Genomic DNA, 18,635 nt, shown 5'->3' with positions numbered 1-18,635 from the left:
CATTCTCTGAGTGAAGAAAGTCCCCTTATATTCTCTTTGAATCTCTTCCTGCATTCCTGAAGTCTATGTCCTCCAGTTCTGTCTACAATACCTCTAATATGGGGAGGGGAATTGTCCTGCAATCTACCCTATCTATGACTCTCATATTTTGGGATATAAGTCATGTTCCCTTTTAATTACCTCCACTGTAGGGAGAAAAGACATAGCTTCTCCAGTCTGTACTCCTATCTGAAACACTCCAGCTCTTGTGAATCTCCTCTGTACCTTTTAGAGTACCATACCATCTTTCCTATACATTGAAGACCAGAACTGTACATGGTACTCCTGCTGAAGTTTGACCAAGCTTTTATAAAATTGGAGCATAACCCCTCTATTTTGTATTTAATGTCCTGACTAACGAAGCCTAAAGTCCACCATGTCATCTGAACCACATTGTCTGCCTATGTTACCACTTTGAGACTTTAAAGTCCCTTGGTTCCTCAGTGTACTCTGTGACCTATCATTCATGCCCTAACCTCATTATAGCTCCCATCTGCTATTTTTGTCCACTTCACTAAAACATTGTTAACTCTCTGCGGCCTACCAACACTTTCCACACAATCAACAACACTGCCAATCTTTTTGCAAACATACTGATCTTGCCTCTGACATCCACAACCAAGTCAGTCATGCATATGACAAACAACAATGTGGGACACCACTATTGACAGACACCTAGCCGCAAAAAAACTCTCTACTGTCATCCTCTGTCCATGATGTTGATATAATAAACTCACTCCTGCCTAAGGTCCTGCTCAGTGATGACGTTTTTCACCAGCCTTTCTCTGATTCCTGTTGAGCTGTCTTCTTCTTTAAACTCAACACAGATAGAACTTGGGCAATTGTAAGGGAAGCACAACAGTTGTCAGAAGCAGTTGCTAGGAACACTCTGATTCAGGGTTGCTGGGTGCATAGCAACAATTTAAGGCAGGCAAGGCATTCAGGACCCCGACTTATCAATTGAAAGCAGCCCAAGCATTCTCAGAATGCGCTTATCCTGAGGATCAGCTATGACATTAGAGGGCAACACAATGGCTTAGAAGCTGCAGGACAATTATTTTAAATCAGCAGCGACCACCGATCAGTCGATTCCCCCACAGTCTGTAGGCAGATTGTATGTTCTCCCCCATGACCGCGTGGGTTTTCTCCAGGTTCTCTGGTTTGTCCCACATTCCAAAGACGTGCGGTTAGAGTTAGTGAGTTGTGGGCACGCTATGTCAGTGGTGACCACTCTCCAGCACAAGGCCTGGACTGTGTTGGCCATTGACTCAAAATTTCACTGTATGTTTCAATGTACATGTGACAAATAAAGCTAATCTTTACATTATTATGGATATAATAAAACAATGGCCGTAGCTGTCAACATTGGGCCCCAACTGGCCTTGTAACACTAATTTATGCTGTAAACAATTTCAAAGCTATTGGTTTTGTGGTAAGCCAGTTCATGCAGAAATTCTGGGCTGGAGGCTTGGATTTCACTGAACAACACATGTGAGAGATGTTGTTAAGTCTGCCAGGTCTCCTGGAGTTTTTGCTTCCTGTTTTCTGGTGGTGGTAAAAAAAAGGAGAGAAAAAAAATGTTTGGGAGGTTGATTGTGCCTGCAGCAAAGCCAGAGGATGTGCACCCATGGTGTCTGGCAGATGACATGCTAGTGTCTTGCCACCATGGAACTATACTGACCTGCAGTGACTTCTGGGCTTCGATGCAAGCTGCATCCATTCCAGACTGTCGTGGATGAGTCCTGTATTTCCTGTCACTTTACACTTCCCTTTTTTTTTGTTATTTTTGTGGAAGAGACAGGGTTGTGAGAGCCAACTGTGTGAGGGGGTTCAGAAATGACAAACTGATTTCCCATCTGTCATCTGTCCCTATATTGTGATCTTGGAGGCTCTAGCTTTGCAATATATAGAACACAGAACAAGTAACGTTTGGCCTGCATCGTTGTGCTAACCTATATATATATATATATATACCTGTTCTGTGATCAATCTAATCCTTCCCTCCTATACAGCACATAACACTCCATTTTTCTCTATCCACGTGCCATGTGCCTAATCCCTTTTGTGTACACAATGTTCATATCCTTCCATTTTTGTCAACTTTATGTGCTGCTTTAAATGTCTCTTAAATGTCCTGATTGTATCAGCCTTCACCACCACTCCTGGTAAGTGTCTTCCAGGCACTTACCACACTCTGTGTAAAAAATCTATCTCTGGCATCTCCCCTAAACTTTCCTCCACTCACTTTAAATGGATGTCGTCTGGTATTGGCCATCGCTGCCCTCAGAAAGGTTGTTAACTGTCCACTATCAGGACTCCGGCCTCACAACGCAAGAACACAGAACAAGTAGCTGTTCCTGAACCATTGAGTGTGCATCTTCGGGCTGCTGCACTTCCTCCTTGGTGGTAGCAACGAGAAGAGGGCATGTCCTGGGTGATGGGGTTAACAATGGATGCCACATTTTTGAGGCATTACCTTTTAAAAGTGTCCGCAGTGCTGGGGAGGCTGGTGGCCATAATGGAACTGGCCGAGTTTACAACTTTCTGCAGCTTTTTCCGATCCTGTGCAGGGGCCCCTCCATACCAGACGTGATGCAACCAGTCAGAATGCTCTCCAAAGTATATTTGTAGAAGTTTGTGAGAGGCTTTGATGATAGACCAAGTCTCCTCAAAGTACAGCTTTCTTTGTAAATGCATCAATATGTTGGGCACAGGATAGATCTTCAGAAATGTTGACACCCAGGAACTTGAAACTGCTGATCACTCGAGGAGGACCTACGTGTGTTCCCTTGACTTCCTCTTCCTGAAGTCCACAATCAATTCCTTGGTTTTACTGATTCTGAGTGCAAAGTTGTTGTGACACCACTCAACCAGCTGATCTACCTCACTCCTGTATGCCTCCTCATCTCCACCTGAAATTATGTCAATAATAGTTGACCGATAATAATAATAGTTGACAATAATAGTTCTGTCAATAATTGGCAAATTTGTAAATGACATTTTGTGGGTGTAGAGCAGTGGGCTAAGCACAAAACCTTGAGGTGCTCCAGTGTTGATTGTCAGTGAGGAGATGTTACTTGTGATCCACACTGATTGTGGTCTCCTGATAGGAATGTCAAGGATCCAGTTATAGAGTGAAGTACAGAGGCCCAGGTTTTGGAGCTTGTTGATTAAAATTGAGGGTGTCATTGTGTGTAATGCTGAGCTGTATTCAATAAACAGCAGTCTGACCTAGCTATTGCTATTGCCCAAATGATCTGAGGCTGAGTGAGATTGTGTCTGCTGTAGACCTATTGTGGTAACAGGCAAATTGGAGCAGGTCCAGGTCCTCACTTAGGTGGGAGTTAATTCTGGCCATGACCCACCTCTCAAAGCACCTCATCACAGTAGATGTGCTGGCAACTGGATGACAGTCTCTGAGGCAGCTCACCCTGCTCTTCTTGGGCGCTGGTATGATTGTCGCCATTTTGAAGCTGGTGGGAACCTCTGAGAGACTAAAAACACAAAAAAAATCTACAGATGCTGGAAACCCAAGCAACTCACCCTACAACTGCCCCAACACTTCTTCCCTCACCACCATCCCAGGCCCCAGACAGTCCTTTCAGGTGAGGCACCACTTCACCTGCGAGTCACTGGGGTGATATACTGTATCCGGTACTCCCGATGTGGCCATTTATACATTGGGGAGACCCGCCGCAGACTGGGAGACCGTTTCGCCGAACACCGGCGCTCAGTCCTCCAGCAGTGGCGGGATCTCCCTGTGGCCACACACTCCAATTCCACAGACCACTCCCACTCCGACTTGTCTGTCCATGGCCTCCTCTACCGTCAAGATGAGGCCACACGCAGGTCGATGGAGCAATACCTTATCTCCCGCCTAGGTAGCCTCACTGACCTCCGTTGATACCCCTACCCCCCTTACCCCATCCCTATCTATAATTTTAGTCTGGTTCTCTTTCTCTCTCTTTTCCCTCTTCACTACAATCTCCCCCAGCCCTACCTTTCTTTCTCTTTTATTTCCCATAATTCTCTACCTCCCCCCCCCAGCTCATTTCCCTCCAGTCTATCACTTCCCAGCTCTCTACTTCATCCCTCTCCCTGCTCACTTCTTATCCCCCCTCGACCATCCCATGTTACTTCACTCCTGATGAAGGGTTTCGGCCGGAAACGTCGTCACTACCTCCTCCCATAGTTGCTGTCTGGCCTGCTGAGTTCTGCCAGCATTTTGTGTTTTTATTTACACACACAAAGCGCTGGAGGAACTCAGCAGGCCAGGCAGCATCTATGGAAAAGGGTAAACAGTCGATGTTTCAGGTCAAGACTCTTCATCGGGCTGGATTGAAAATGTCTTAAAACAGTCATTCTAGTTGCTTGCCACAGGTTTCCCCTGCCCCGTCAGATACCCCATTAAGGCCTGACGCCATATGAGGGTTCACCCTCTTGAAAAATGTTCTGATGTCAGCTTCCAAGACAGAGATCACAGGGTCACCAGATGCTGCAGGGATTCGCACAGCAGTGTAGTTTCATACTTCCTTTCAAAGGTGCGTAGAGGGCATTGAGCTCATCTGGGAGTGAAACATCACAGCCATTCACGACGTTAACTTAGGAAGTGATGGCCTGCAAACTCTGCCTGAGCTGACATTTTATTGCTCTCAAAGTAGCCTTCTGTAGGTTGTACCTGGACGTACTTATACCTCCTTTACACCTGAGTGGACCTACCATCAGTCTAGTCATCCTCAAGCTGTTGTTGCACATATAAAATGCCCCAGGGTTTTCCTTAATCCCATTCACCAGGGCCTTGTCATGTCCCCTTCCAGTGCTTCAAGCCCTTTCTTAAATTCCTTCCAGGCTACTTGAAGACTCTCAAGATCCTCATCTGATTTTTGCTTCCTATACCTGAAACATACTTCCTTCTTGCTCTTGACTAAATGTTGCATTTCTCTTGTCAACCACAGTTCCTTCACCTTATTATATTTTCCCTGTCTCAGTGAGACAAACCTCCTAGGACACCGTTGTAAATAGTTCCTTTCCAGAACCCTGTGCAAGTAGTTCTGCAAGTTCTAATTCTGGCTGGTTCCTAGTGATGAAAGAGGCTTGTTTAATATCTTTGAAGCCAAGAAATATGTCAAGCTTCTGAAACTGTAAAACTTACATCACTGAACTCATGCTACAAATGCTGTCTGACTTGGCAGCAAATGAAAAGAAACTTTGGAAGATAGAAACAGGAAGAGTTTGTTTAGCATCTGTCGATAGGAATTGTCCTGAAGTTCAGTATCATTTATTTCTGGAGATCTATTCAAAACCATTTTACTATCAACAATCAATCAACCACAGATATAAGATTAAATATCTCCGGAATATTAATCACCATTTGAAGGCAAAACTCCAACTTTTACCAAATCTACTTGTAGAAATCTTTCCTAAAGCCCTGGCTCTAAATTTTAAGCTTGCTGTTGTTAAAGGGCTTGACCCCATGTGACTTCAAACCACAGGCTGATTTGACTCATAAATGTATTTTGAAATAGTTTCACAGTCCACTTAGTTCAAGTGCAGTTAGGGATGGCCAATAAATCCTAGTAGCTTTTCACATCCTGTGTTTGAATGAGTATACAGTCGGCCCTCTTTATCGATGAGGGACTGGTTCCGGGACCTCCAGGGGAAACCACAAAATGCGGATGCTCAAGTCCCTCATTTAAAATGGCGTAGTATTTTCATATAACCTACGCATATCCTCCCGTATACTTTAAATCATCTCTAGATTACTTAAAATACCTAATACAATGTAAATGCTATGTAAATAGTTGTTATACTGTAATGTTTAGGGAATATTGACAAGAAAAAGAACTGTACATGTTCCTCTCGCTCACAACACAAGCAGTGAGCGAACGAGACTTCGTGCCTTGGACGCTTTCCTCAACTCTAGCACCTACTATAACTTCCAGAGGTTGCCTTCAAGCAGCATCAATGAGGTACAGGCTGGAGAAAATGAATTGAGCTCATTGGCTGCAAACATGAACCTTTGCAAAGGTATAGCAACAGTTGTACAAAATGCTGCAGTAACTCGGCAGGTCAGGCAGCACTTACAGAAATAAACGAACAGTCAACATTTCGAACTGAGACTCTCCATCAGCACTGGAAAGGAAGGGGCAAGGCACCAGAACAAAAAGTTAGGGGCAGGGAAAGGAGGACAAGCTAGGAGCTGATAGGTGAAGCGATGTAGGTAGGAAAAGTAAAGGGCTGGAATAGAATGTATCCAATCGGAGAGAAATGGCAGCTCCAGGGGTTTTAGGCCAATCCCTGGAGCTACATACCTATCAGCAATATGGTTTTGGCAAATGAGCTATAGTCCTTCAAAGTGGCAGGACCACAACTTAAAGTGACTAGGGATAGGGAACAAGTGTCGTTCAGGCTTCTTCCAAAACTGCCACGATGCTCTGTGTAAACTAAGATACATGAGATCAGATCTTACATTATCTTTTTGTTTGTTTTTATACTGCGTACATTGTGAACAATTCTGCACATGGAAGTGGGTTAATTCCTTTGCTTTGTTATAACCATTTTCCATATCATAACCTAGGCACAATACTGTGGGCCAAATGGCCTCTTCCTGTGCTGTACTCTTCTGTTAACTAATGGCTTGAAAATTTGAATCCCTGGGCTGTATACCTTTTAACAATTTCATAATTAGTAGCAGGCTGAATGTGAACAATTATGTTAAATACCAGGACTTGTAGATAACATGCTGAATCTTTGCTCACAGTTAGTTATCCACAATGCTGTCTTTATATCATGTTGAAAATGATGTATTCCTCTTCAGTGCTACCTTCTAAGATGAAGATAAGCTGTATCACAGAAGCACAACTGATGTATTTATTTAATACCATCACTAACACATTTCCTAAGTAGCTATGTGGTGTTCATGCTTAGAATATTAAAAGCAGAATCTCCAAGCAGATCAAACTGTTAATCTAATGGAATTCTGCTTTTTACCCTGAGATATAGAGAATACAAAACTGCAATATGATGATGAACCCATATAAAACTGTAATGAGACCTCACAGTTTCTTGTTCAGCATTGTTCCTCACAAGCAGAAGGTTGAAGGTTTAGGGCAGGTACAATATGGGTTCTCAGCAATGGTGGCTGGACTAAGGATGTGTAAGTAAGGGGAAAGATGAGAAATTTGACCTGTCTTTCTGAAAACAATACAGACTATTCACAAGGTAGGTAGAGCATGGCATGCAAATACTTCTCTTCCTGGTAGATGATGATTCAAGGTTCCAAGAAGCAATATTGACTGGAAGAATTACTGGAGAGCAGGAGAAACTGGTTTGCTTGGAGCTTTGGAATGTATTTCCTGTCAGTTCCAGCAATCAGTAGAGCTTGGTAGATTGGTAATTTGGTCTATTGTTGTCACATGTACTGAGGTACAGTGAAAAACTTGTCTTGCATGTAATTCATACACATCCATTTATGACAATGGTGCACTGATGCAGTATATGGTGAAACAATACAGGTTGCAGAATAAAGTGTTTAAGTACAGAGGAAGTGCAGTGCACATAGGCAATAAGGTGCAGTTCATAAGTAGATCGTGAAGCCGAGAGTCCATCTTATATCACTAGGAAACTCTTCAATAGACTTATAACAGTATTACAGAAGCTTGGTAGTGCGTGCTTTCAGATTTCTGATTCTTCTGCCCAATGGGAGAGGGAGAAGAGAGAATGCCTGGGATGTGTGGGGTCTTCGATTACGCTGGCTGCTTTAGCAAGATAGCAGAAAGTGTGGACAGAGTCCGTGGAGGGGAGGTTGGATTCCATGGTGTGCTGAGCTGTGTCCATAACTCTCTGCAGTTTCTTGCGGTCACGCGCGGAGCAGTTGCCGTACAAAACTGTGATGTATCTGGAGAAGGGTCTCGGCCCGAAACGTCGACAGCGCTTCTCCCTGCAGATGCTGCCTGGCCTGCTGTGTTCCACTGGCATTTTGTGTGTGTTGATGCACCTGGAGAAGATGCTTTTTTTTTAGGTAAGAGTCAGAAGGGGCATGACAAATTTGTTTAACCTCCTGAGGAAGTAGAGGTGCTGATGAGGCAAAGGCATCAATGTGGTTGGACCAGGACAAGCTATTGTGGGATGTTCACTCCTAGGAAGTTGAAACTCTCAGCCCTCTTGAAGTCGGCACTGCAGGGGCATGTGTAACACCCCCTTTCCTGAAGTAAGGATTAGATTGTGCAGATGGATGAAGAAAAACAGTTTGAAGGGGTCTGGGTACAGGGTGGAGTTAGAACTATTGACATATAAGATCTATACAAACACGGATGTATCATAGTTTGGTATATGGCAACTTCTATGCTCTTTATGAACACTATCTCACTAAGTTTTGCACTATTTTCACTCTCAATTTCGCAATATTTACTGTATATATTTCTTATTGTAATCTATGGTATATTTTGAGTATTGCATTGTACTGTTGCCACAGAACAAAAGATTTCATGGCATTTGCAAAAGTCTTATGCAAATATATATACCTGTGGTACTTAAGGCTTTTGCTCAGTACTGTATTTGTCAACACAGAGTGGAGAGCGAGTTTGTAAATCTGGCAGGAGCAAAGGATGTTGGGAATTGCGCGGGTGGAGCGCTGCTGGAGGGGTGTAGAACAGATGGCAGAGAAGGAGTTGTGCCAGAGGGTAGGGGCGGTGTAGGTGCAGACACACCCAGCCCTGAGGTACCTGGCAAGGTTATTTGATTTTATATATGTGTGTGTGCCATGCCCACCTTAGACTTCTGCACAGTATTGTACGTCAGTGATACTAAATCAGATTCTGATTCTGAACATGGTCTGCGAGGTGCATTGTGTCCTTCTGTGCTTTGACCTTTTTACATTTATGTATATTTTGATTGTCATTGCTGATGTATTGACCTGTGACCTTTGTTTGTCTACAGCGAATTTGAGAAATGTCTACACATAGCTCCAGTGACATCAAGTCTCCCTGCATGCCTAGGAACGGACTAGTCAAGATCCCAGCCCAGTCCAATGGATTAGGCTCAGCCAGTATCACCAAAGGAACCCCTGCCGCTAAAAACCGCCTGTGCCAATCTTCCTCCATCCCAACATCACTTCCCCCACCTCTACCTAACTACAGTGACCTGCCTACTGTGGCACAGTTACCATCGGCATCTCTGTGCCCAGTGACAGACTGTATACCACTGTTGGAAACAAGCTCTGAGGAGAAGTTGCCAAGTACATGCCAGCCAGCAGGGTCCAAAAGAAAACTGTCAATCTCTTCAATGGAAAGACAATTGCCCATTTTGGATGAGAAGATCCTCAACCGACTCTTCTGGTACTTTTCCTCTTGCGAGAGATGTGTTTTGGCACAAGTGTGTAAAGTATGGAGGAAGTTGCTGTACCAGGTCAAATTCTGGGAAGGCATCACGCCCATTCTCCACGCTAAGGAGCTATACAATATACTTCTCAATGGCGAAAAGGAGTTTGTCAATCTGCAAGGATTTGCCATTCGTGGTTTCGATTCCTTCTGCCTGATTGGAGTCTCTGATCTGGACATTTGTGAATTTATAGATAACTACCCTTTGTCCAAGAAAGGCGTGAGGTCTGTGAGCTTGAAAAGATCAACCATCACTGATGCAGGACTTGAGGTGAGATGTCATCTTTTGACTGTTAATATTTTTATTGACCTCTGTTATTCTGTAGTCCTATTAATCTTCAATGAACAGACAAAGCTTTTCATCTCCTACTTAGTCAATCCTGTATATCATCAAGTTACAAATCAACAGTAACTATTTATCAATGCCGTTCAGTGAGCTCTCCCTTAGTTAATACCGTCACTTTATCTATTGTACAGTGTAATAACTTCTATTATAGTGGCTGGGTGTGACGAAGCATTTTCAGAAGTGATACACTTAGTAAATAATAATGCCAGTTTTACTAATGTCTGAAAGATTTATTTTGAAGTGCAGTAAGTCTGTTTGGTTTTAAATTGATTATATTGATTTCTTTTCTACTTGAAAGCAGCAAACTCCCGTTTTGTTATTGTTTTGAAGAGCAAGACTCTTGCAACATTAGCAATGAAGTGGCTAGAGATAGATTTTAGTAAGTACAGGTGTAAAATTAATCTCAGGTAGGTATATAGTGACATATATGTATATTGATAATAAGTTTATTTTGAAATTTGGACTTTGGTGTGGTGTACAATAAAGATTCCAACAATACATGTAGACCTTGATCTTAACTCAGAGTTGATTTTGAGACAAATCTAGACCTGGGTATTTTATCCTAGGGTTTCTTACAAACTGGCAGACGTTCCACATGTCAGATAATAAACCCTTCTAGTAAGGGTTAATAGATAGTAAGAGTAATGACACAAATGTAATGGGGGACTTCAATATGCAAGGGGATTGGGAAAATTAGATTGGTGTTGGATCACAAGACCGGTAGTTCATTGAATGCCTACGAGATGGCTTTTTAGACTATCTTGCGCTTGAGCTTCCTTGGGGAAAGGCAATCTTAAGATTGGGTGTTGTGGACCAAATCAGATCTTATTAGTGAGCTTAATGTAAAGGAACCCTTAAGAGGCAGCGATTGAATTCATATTGCAATTTGAGAGTGATGAGCATAATTGAAATGTATCAGAGTTGCAATGGAATAAAGGGAATTACAGAGGCATGAGAGAGGAGCTTGCTCAGGTGGTTTGGAGGAGGATACTGGTGGGGATGACAGCAGAGCAGAAGTGGCTGAAATTTCTGGGAATAGTTAGTTCACAAGGTGCAGGATAGATATGTCCCACAGAAGATGTTCTCAAATGGCAGGAGTAGGCAACTGTGGCTGACAAGAGAAGTTAAGGACTGCATAAAAGCCAAAGAAAGGTATTAAAAGTGAGTGGGAAGTTGGATGATTGCAAAGCTTTTAAAATCCAACTAAGGGCAACTAAAGAAGCTATAAGAAGGGAAAAGATGAAATATGAGGGGAAATTAGCCAATAATATAAAGCAGGATACTAAAAGCTTTTTCAATTATATAAAGAATAAAAGGGAGATAAGTGTTGATATTGGACCACTGGAAAATGATGCTGATGAGGTAGTAATGGAGAACAAAAAAAATGGCAGATGAACTTAATAACTACTTAGCATCAGTCTTCACTGTGGAAGACACTGGCAGTGTGCCAGAGATCTGTGAGTGTCAGGGAGCAGGAGTGAGTGCTAGGCAAACTGGACAAAGGACAAAGTGCTAGGCAAACTGAAAGGTGGATAAGTCACCTGGACCAGATGGACTACACCCCAGTGTCCTGAGAGAGGTTGCTGAAGAGATAACGGATCCACTGGTCATGCTGTTTCTAGAATCACTTGACTCTGGCATGGTCCCAGAGGACTGGAAGAGTGCAAAAGTCACTCCACTCTTTAAGAAGGGAGGAAAGCAAAAGAAAGGAAATTATAGGTCAGTTAGCTGAACTTCAGTGGTTGGGAAAGTGTTGGAGTCTATTATTAAGGATAAGTTTCAGGGTACTTGGAGACTATTGATAAAATAAGTCAAAGTCAGCATGGTTTCTGTTTAGAGAAATCTTGCCTGACAAATCTGCTAGAGCTCTTCAGGGAAGTAACAAGCAGGGTGGACAAAAGAGAGGCAGTGGATGTCATTTACTTGGGTTTTCAGAAGGCATTTGATAAGGAACCACACATGAGGCTGCTTAACAAGATAAAAACCTATGGTGTTCTAGGAAAGATACTGGCATGGATAGAGGAATGGCCGACAGGCAGGAGGCAGTGAGTGAGAGAAAAGGGGGCCTTTTCTAGTTGGTTTCCAGTGGTGTTCATATTGTTTGTTAATGATTTGGATATTGGAATTAATGGTTTTGAGACAAAATTTGGGCATGATACAAAGATAGGTGGAGGGGTAGGTAGCGCTGAGGAAGCAATGCAATTGCAGCAGGACTTAGGCAAATTGGAAGAATGGGCAAAAAAGTGGCAGATGGAATACAGTGTTGGGAAATGTATGATAATGTATTTTGGTAAAAGGAACAATAGTGAGGACTATTAGCTAAATGGGGAGAAGGTTCAAACATCAGCAGAGGTCCAAAAGGACTTAGGAGTCCTTGTGCAAGGTTCCCAGAAAGTTAATTTACAGGTTGAGTCTGTGGTAAAGCAGGCTGATGCAATGTTGACATTAATTTCAAGGGGAATAGAATATAAAAGCAAGGAAATTATGCAGAGGCTTTATAAGACACTAGTCAGGTCACACCTGGAGTATTGTCAACAGATTTGAGCCCTTTATCTCAGAAAGGATGTGTTGTCATTTTGAGAGAGTCCATTCACGAGGAGATTCAGGGAACAAAGGAGATAACATATGAGGAGCATTTGGTAGCTTTGGGTTGTACTCACTGGATCTTAGAAGAATGCAGGGGGATCTCATTGAAACCTACCGAAATTTGAAGGGTTTAGATAGGGTGGAAGTGGAGAGGATGTTTCCTGCGGTGGGGGTATCCAGAACTAGAGGGCGCAGCTTCAAATTTGAGGGGTGACATCTTAGAACAGAGGAAAGGAGGATTTTTTTTTTTAGCCAGAGAGTAGTGAATCTGTGGAATGCTCTGCCATGGACTGCGGTGAAGGCCAAGGAAGGTCTTTGCTTCCTTTAATTTCTGTGGTGTGAGGAGGTGAGCCCTGGATAATTTCCCAGATCCCTGGGTATGGTTGGGGATAATATATGGAGTGAATTTCTGATCTCAAGCTGTACTAGCACAGCTATCAGCTTCTCTTAGCACAGCATTACAGAAGAAGTGAACTCCAGTAGCATCAGCACTAGGACCTGGATACAATACAACAATTGCACCAATGACTTTCAGCAGCAAGAGTGAGTACTGTTCTACATTCATCCCAAACTCTATTCTCATAAACCTCAATATCTCCCTTCACTATATTGCATCCTTCACTACCAACCACATGCCACATTATATCAACATCCATTCCCATATGTCACCCCTTTATATTTCTTACAATATAGAAGAGACCACTTGTCCCATCAAGTCAATGCCAGCAGCTCTTGAACAATCCAATCAATCTCACTTCCCCGCTTATTTCTTGGTAATCAACTCTCTGTCACGTGCCTATTAACTTCACCCTAATCCTTCCAAATATTCATCTAGAGTGAGGATAACTTATAGCTGCTCGTTAAGCTTCTGATCAGCATGTTGGCATTTTGGAGGAAGTAGGAATAACTGGGAAAACCCATCTGAAGCATCCAGAGAAAACCCATGTGTAACACGCATTCATTCACAACATTCTTGTTTCCTGCACTCTGACCATTAATGTTTTCCTGTACTGTTCACCTCTCATCGCTAACGTAAACTATCATGAACTTCTGGCAGGACTCATGGCCAAGTTTGCATTATATGTAGCTACACCCATTTTACTTCTTGTCACCCGACCTGCCGTTCTTTTTCAGTAGCCCCACGTAAACTGTCTACGTTTCTTTCTGTACGACTTGTTTTATGAACGAAACTGGAGGAGGGCCAATTGATCCGATGTTCCCAGGAGATGGGGCAGGAAATTTTGGATGTTTGTGGGCCTGTGAAAGTTCTGTGTAATGAAGGTATCATTGATCAGAGCTCTCATAGGCCCACAAACATACAAGATTTCCTGAAGAGCCTTTGATAATTCATTAAGCACTCCAAAACTGCACATTGTAAACTTGTTTGTGTAATCCACCCACTGCCATACCGAAACACCTCTTTTCCTTTATGTCATAATTTCTGCTAAACATCTAGAATAGGAGCTCCCAACTTGGGGATCCATGGACCCTTTGCTGAATGGTATTGGTCCATGGCATAAAAAAGATTGGGAATCCATGGTCTAGAATCTTTTGAAGAGGACATACATTTGAAAGAGAATCCTTTAGGGCAGACACTTCCATGCTTTAAACCCCACACAGAGAATGGCAGCCTGACTAGGTGGAAATGAATCTACGGAGTCTGGTCTTCTTACACCTAACCTGAGAGGAATGGGTGCTAGTGGTAGACACTGTATGGGAGACAGCTCAATTAAGTGCGAGATCTTCTTCCCATTCTGCAGACGACAGAAAGGAGGACTTAATGGGAATTGTATCATTCACTTTAGCCTGACTTTTTCTGCAGGTCTGTCAAAAAGTTTCACCATACTGACAGAGTTAAACTGTGCCTTTCCATTCCAGGTGTTCTGAAAGTTCAAGATAAATTTATTGTCAAAGTACATTCTGTATTTGCTACCATATACTACCTTGGAATTCTTGCAGGCATTTGCAGGAAAAAGAGAGACATAATAGAATTTATGTGTAATGGACCAGATTTGATAAGGGAGTTTAAGATGAAGGAACCTTTAGGAGGTAGTAATCATAATTTAATAGACTTCTCTCTGCAAGTTGAGAGGGATAAGCTTCAGCCAGTTGTATCAGTACTACTGTGAAGTAAAGGGAGATATTGAGGCATGAGAGAGGAGCTGGCCAAATTTGATTGGAAGGCGTCACTAATAGGGATGACAGCAGAACAACAATGGCTGGAGTTTCTGGAAGAAATTCAAAAGGCGCAGGATAGATACATCCCAAAGAAAAAGTATTCTAAAGACAGGACTAGAATATAAAAGCAAGAATGTAATGCTGAGACTTTACAAGGCACTGGCGAGGCCTCCTTTGGAGTATTGTGAGTAGCTTTGAGCTTATCTAAGAAAGGATGTGCTGGCATTGGAGAGAGTTCATAGGAGGTTCATGAGAGTGATTCCAGGAGTAAAAAGGAGCGTTCGATTACTCAGACCCTGTACTTACTGGAATTTAGAAGAATGTGGGGGGTCCTCACTGAAACCTATAGAATGTTGAATGATAATAGAGTGGATGTGGAGAAGATGTTTCATATAGTGACCAGGGAGCACAGCCTCAGAATAGATGGGTGTCCATTTAGAATGGAGATGAGGAGGAATTTCTATAGCCAGAGGGTGCTGAATCTGTGGAATTCATTTTCATTTTCAGAGGCCAAGTAATGGGTTTATTTAAGATGGAGATTGATAGGTTTTTGATTAGTCAGGACATGAAAGGTTACGAGGAGAAGGCAGGAGGATGCAGTTGATAGGAAAAATGGATCAGCCATGATGAATTAATGTAGCAGACTTGATAGGCCAAATGGCCTAATTCTGCTCCTATCGTTTTTTCGTCTTGTGGTCTAATTTATGAAAACCTTTAGGTAAATAAACACTAACAAACAAGCAACGTACAAAATATGTCGAATTGTGCAAATAAAAAATAATACTGAGAACATGAGTTGTAGAATCGTTAGAAGTGAGTCTGAGGTTGCAGAATCAGTTCAGAGTGGGGGTGAGTGAAGTTATCCATGTGGTACAGGAGCTTGATGGTTGTAGGGTAATTACTGCTCTGAACCTGCTGTTGTGGGTCCTGAGGCTTTTGTGCGTCCTGTCCAAAGGCAGTAGTGAAAAGAGGGCATTGCCTGGGTGGTGGGGGTCTTTGATGATGGATGCTGCTTTCCTATTGCAGCAATGCATATAAATGGTTTTCATCTCTCATGCAGTCCACCCTGAATACTGTGGGGACCACCCCAGGAACGCTGCATCAGGTCCTCACACCCAAAGTGCATGCCTGCTCCTACTTCAGTTTTTACTGGACGTTCAATTTTTATTGGAAGTCCTCATGCAATCTGGTATCAAACTGTGACTCAGATAAACTTGATGCCTGCCTGGGATACCTCAGTGAAATAAGTGTACAGTGTCCTTGACCTTCTGTAATGTGTCCTACTGTAAGCGAGGGCAGAGTTGAGCCTGGCCCCTGGGCACCACTATTGGGGCTGAAAGAGATCTTCGAATTTTCCCCTACCGGCCCTCAGCCCAAACCAGAGTTGGAAACCTCACTTGGACCAGCTGCCTTAATGAAAGCCAAAATGCTGTTATCAGCACTCAGGCCTACTTACACTCGACAAACATGGAGTCAAGTACCTCAGTGTTGCTCACAGTAAACTTAAAGCAATCCTTATGAAGCTGCAGACGCATGATGTTGATAGTCAACTGATGCACCATCAATAACTTTCGGAGATGTGAGGTGAGATATCGGCTTTTATTGGCTGGAAGAAAGAACAAGCAGCAATTGACCACCACACAACATCCTGGAGACTGAGGCCGGGGCTGTGCCCCCAATCGCCTTTATACCGGGGTCCGTGGGAGGAGCCACAGGAGCAGTCAGCGGGGGGGGGGGGGGCGTGTACAGACAGGTATATGTAGTTCACCACTTCAACAAATCATTAACCATTTAATTGAGGTGGGCTAACCCCTATTGACATCAATGGATCTGGGGTTGAGAGAGTTATCAGCTTTAACTTCCTCGGCATCCACATCATCCAGGACCTCACGTGATTTGTACATACTGGCTGTGTGGTGAAAAAGGCACAGCAGCCCCTCTTTCACCTCAGACGGTTGAGCAAGTTTGGTATGGACCCCCGGATCCTAAGAAATTTTGACAGGGGCACAATTGAGGTCATCCTGACTGGCTGCATCACTGTCTAGTATGGGAACTGTACCTCCCTTAATCGCAGGATTCTGCGGAGAGTGATGCGGACAGCCCAGTGTATCTGTAGTTGTGAATTTCCCGTGATTCAGGACATTTACAGAGATGGGTGTGAAAAAAGGGCCCGAAGGATCATTGGGGATCCGAGTCACCCCAGCCACAATCTATTCCAGCCGCTACCATCCAGGAAGCGGTACCATAGCATAAAAGCCAGGATCAACAGGCTCCAGGACAGCTTCTTCCACCAGGCCATCAGACTGATTAATTCATGCTGATTTGAGTGTATTTCTATGTTACATTGACTGTTCTAATATAAATTATTATAAATGACTTTGATTGCACATTGCACATTTAGATGGTGATGTAATATAAAGATTTTTACTCCTCATGTATGTGAAGGATGTAAGAAATAAAGTCAGTTCAGAAGGTTTGAGCTTAACTTCTATTGTTATTAATTTAATGGCCTTTCACATTTGTTAGACTGGTAAATCTCTCTTCACATTGCAGCTGTTTAATGCCATAGAGTCATACAACACGGAAACAGGCCATTCAGCCCAACACACCCATGCTCACCACAGTACCTACCCAAGCTAATCCCATTTCCTTGTGTTCAGCCGCTATCCTGCAAAACCTTTCCTATCTGTATAACTGTCTAAATATCTTTTAATTCAAGTCATAGAGCACCACAGCACAGAAAGCAGGTCTTTCAGCCCATCTAGTCCATTACCAAAATGTTATTCTGCTTAGTCCCATCGACCTGCACCTGCCCTCCATACCCCTCGCATCCATGTATTATCCAAATTTCTCTTAAATGTTGAAATTGAACCCACCTCCACCAGTTCCATTGGCAGCTCCTTCCAACACTTGCACCACCCTCTGAGTGAAGAAGCTCCCCCTTAGGTTCCCCTTAAGTATTTCACCTTAACCTTTAACCTCTAGTTTTAGTCTCACCCAACCTCAGTTGAAAAAGTCCACTTGCATTTACCCTATCAATACCCCTCATAATTTTGTCCTCCCTCTATCAAATCTCCTGTCATTCTCTTACACTCCAGGGAATAAAATCCTTCCTTATAGTTGCGCCTGCCTCAACCATTTCTTATAGCAGCTCATTCCATATCCCTACGACCCTCTGTGTGGAAAAAGTTGCCCTCAGGTCCTCTTTAAATCTTTCTCCTCTCAACTTAAACCTAAACCCTTTAGCATTAGACTCTCCTAGCCTGGGAAAGCAAACTGTGCCATTTACTGTGTCTATACCCCTCATGATTTTATATACATTATCTCTATACGCTCACCCTGAGCCTCCTATGCTTCTGAGAAAGAGTCCCAGCCTACCCAGTGTCTTCCTGTGCCGGTAACATCCTGGTGAACCTTTTCCACACCCTAGGGCTACTGTCATGCTTGACAGCGCCACGATCAGAACATTGGGACTCAATTCCCACCACTGTCTGTAAGGAGCTTCTGCGTTGTCTCTGTAACTGCGTGTGCTTGCTCTAGTTGCTCCAAAGGAGGTGTGGTTTAAGGATCAATCACGAACAAGAGAAAGTTGGCAGATGCTGGAAATCCGAGCAACACGCACAAAACATTGGACGAGCCCAGCAGGCTAGGGTCCCATGGATGCTGCCTGGCCTGTGGAGTTCCTCCAGCATTTTGTATGAGTTGCACGGTTTAAGGTTGTTAAGTTGTGAGCATGCTATGTTGGCACCAGAAGCAAGGTGACGCTTGCGGGCATCCCCCAGCACATCCCTGAACAGTGCTGGTCATAGATGCAAATATCGCATTTCACTGTATGCTTTGATGTATATATGACAAATAAAGCTAATCTTCATCTTCATCCTTCTTGTCTAGGCGACTATGCACAATACTCCAAGTGCAGTCTTGTGCAGCTCTAACACTCATTGCCCTGACTGATGAAGGCAAGTGTGCCAAATCCCTCTTCATCGCCATGAATCTGTACCCTAGATCTCTCTGTTTTACAGCTCTCTCCAGGGTCCTGTCATTTACTGTGCAAACCCCACCCTGCTTTAACTTCCCAAAATGTAACACTTCACACTCATTGCCATTAT

General features: G+C 43.3%; 1 protein-coding gene across 1 annotated transcript in view; it reads left to right on the top strand.

Annotated features, from left to right (window-relative positions):
- fbxl16 (F-box and leucine-rich repeat protein 16) overlaps positions 1–18,635 on the top strand; it is a 168,700-nt gene that overhangs the window by 24,615 nt on the left and 125,450 nt on the right. The window contains exon 2 of the mRNA XM_059978636.1: positions 8,977–9,687. Within this exon, the coding sequence (XP_059834619.1) occupies positions 8,989–9,687 (699 nt within the window). The 5' untranslated portion in view covers positions 8,977–8,988. The remainder of the gene's footprint in view (positions 1–8,976; positions 9,688–18,635) is intronic.

Source organism: Hypanus sabinus, chromosome 9, assembly GCF_030144855.1.
Source record: "Hypanus sabinus isolate sHypSab1 chromosome 9, sHypSab1.hap1, whole genome shotgun sequence".
Lineage (NCBI taxonomy): Eukaryota > Metazoa > Chordata > Chondrichthyes > Myliobatiformes > Dasyatidae > Hypanus > Hypanus sabinus.
This window is presented reverse-complemented; position numbering and strand designations above follow the sequence as displayed.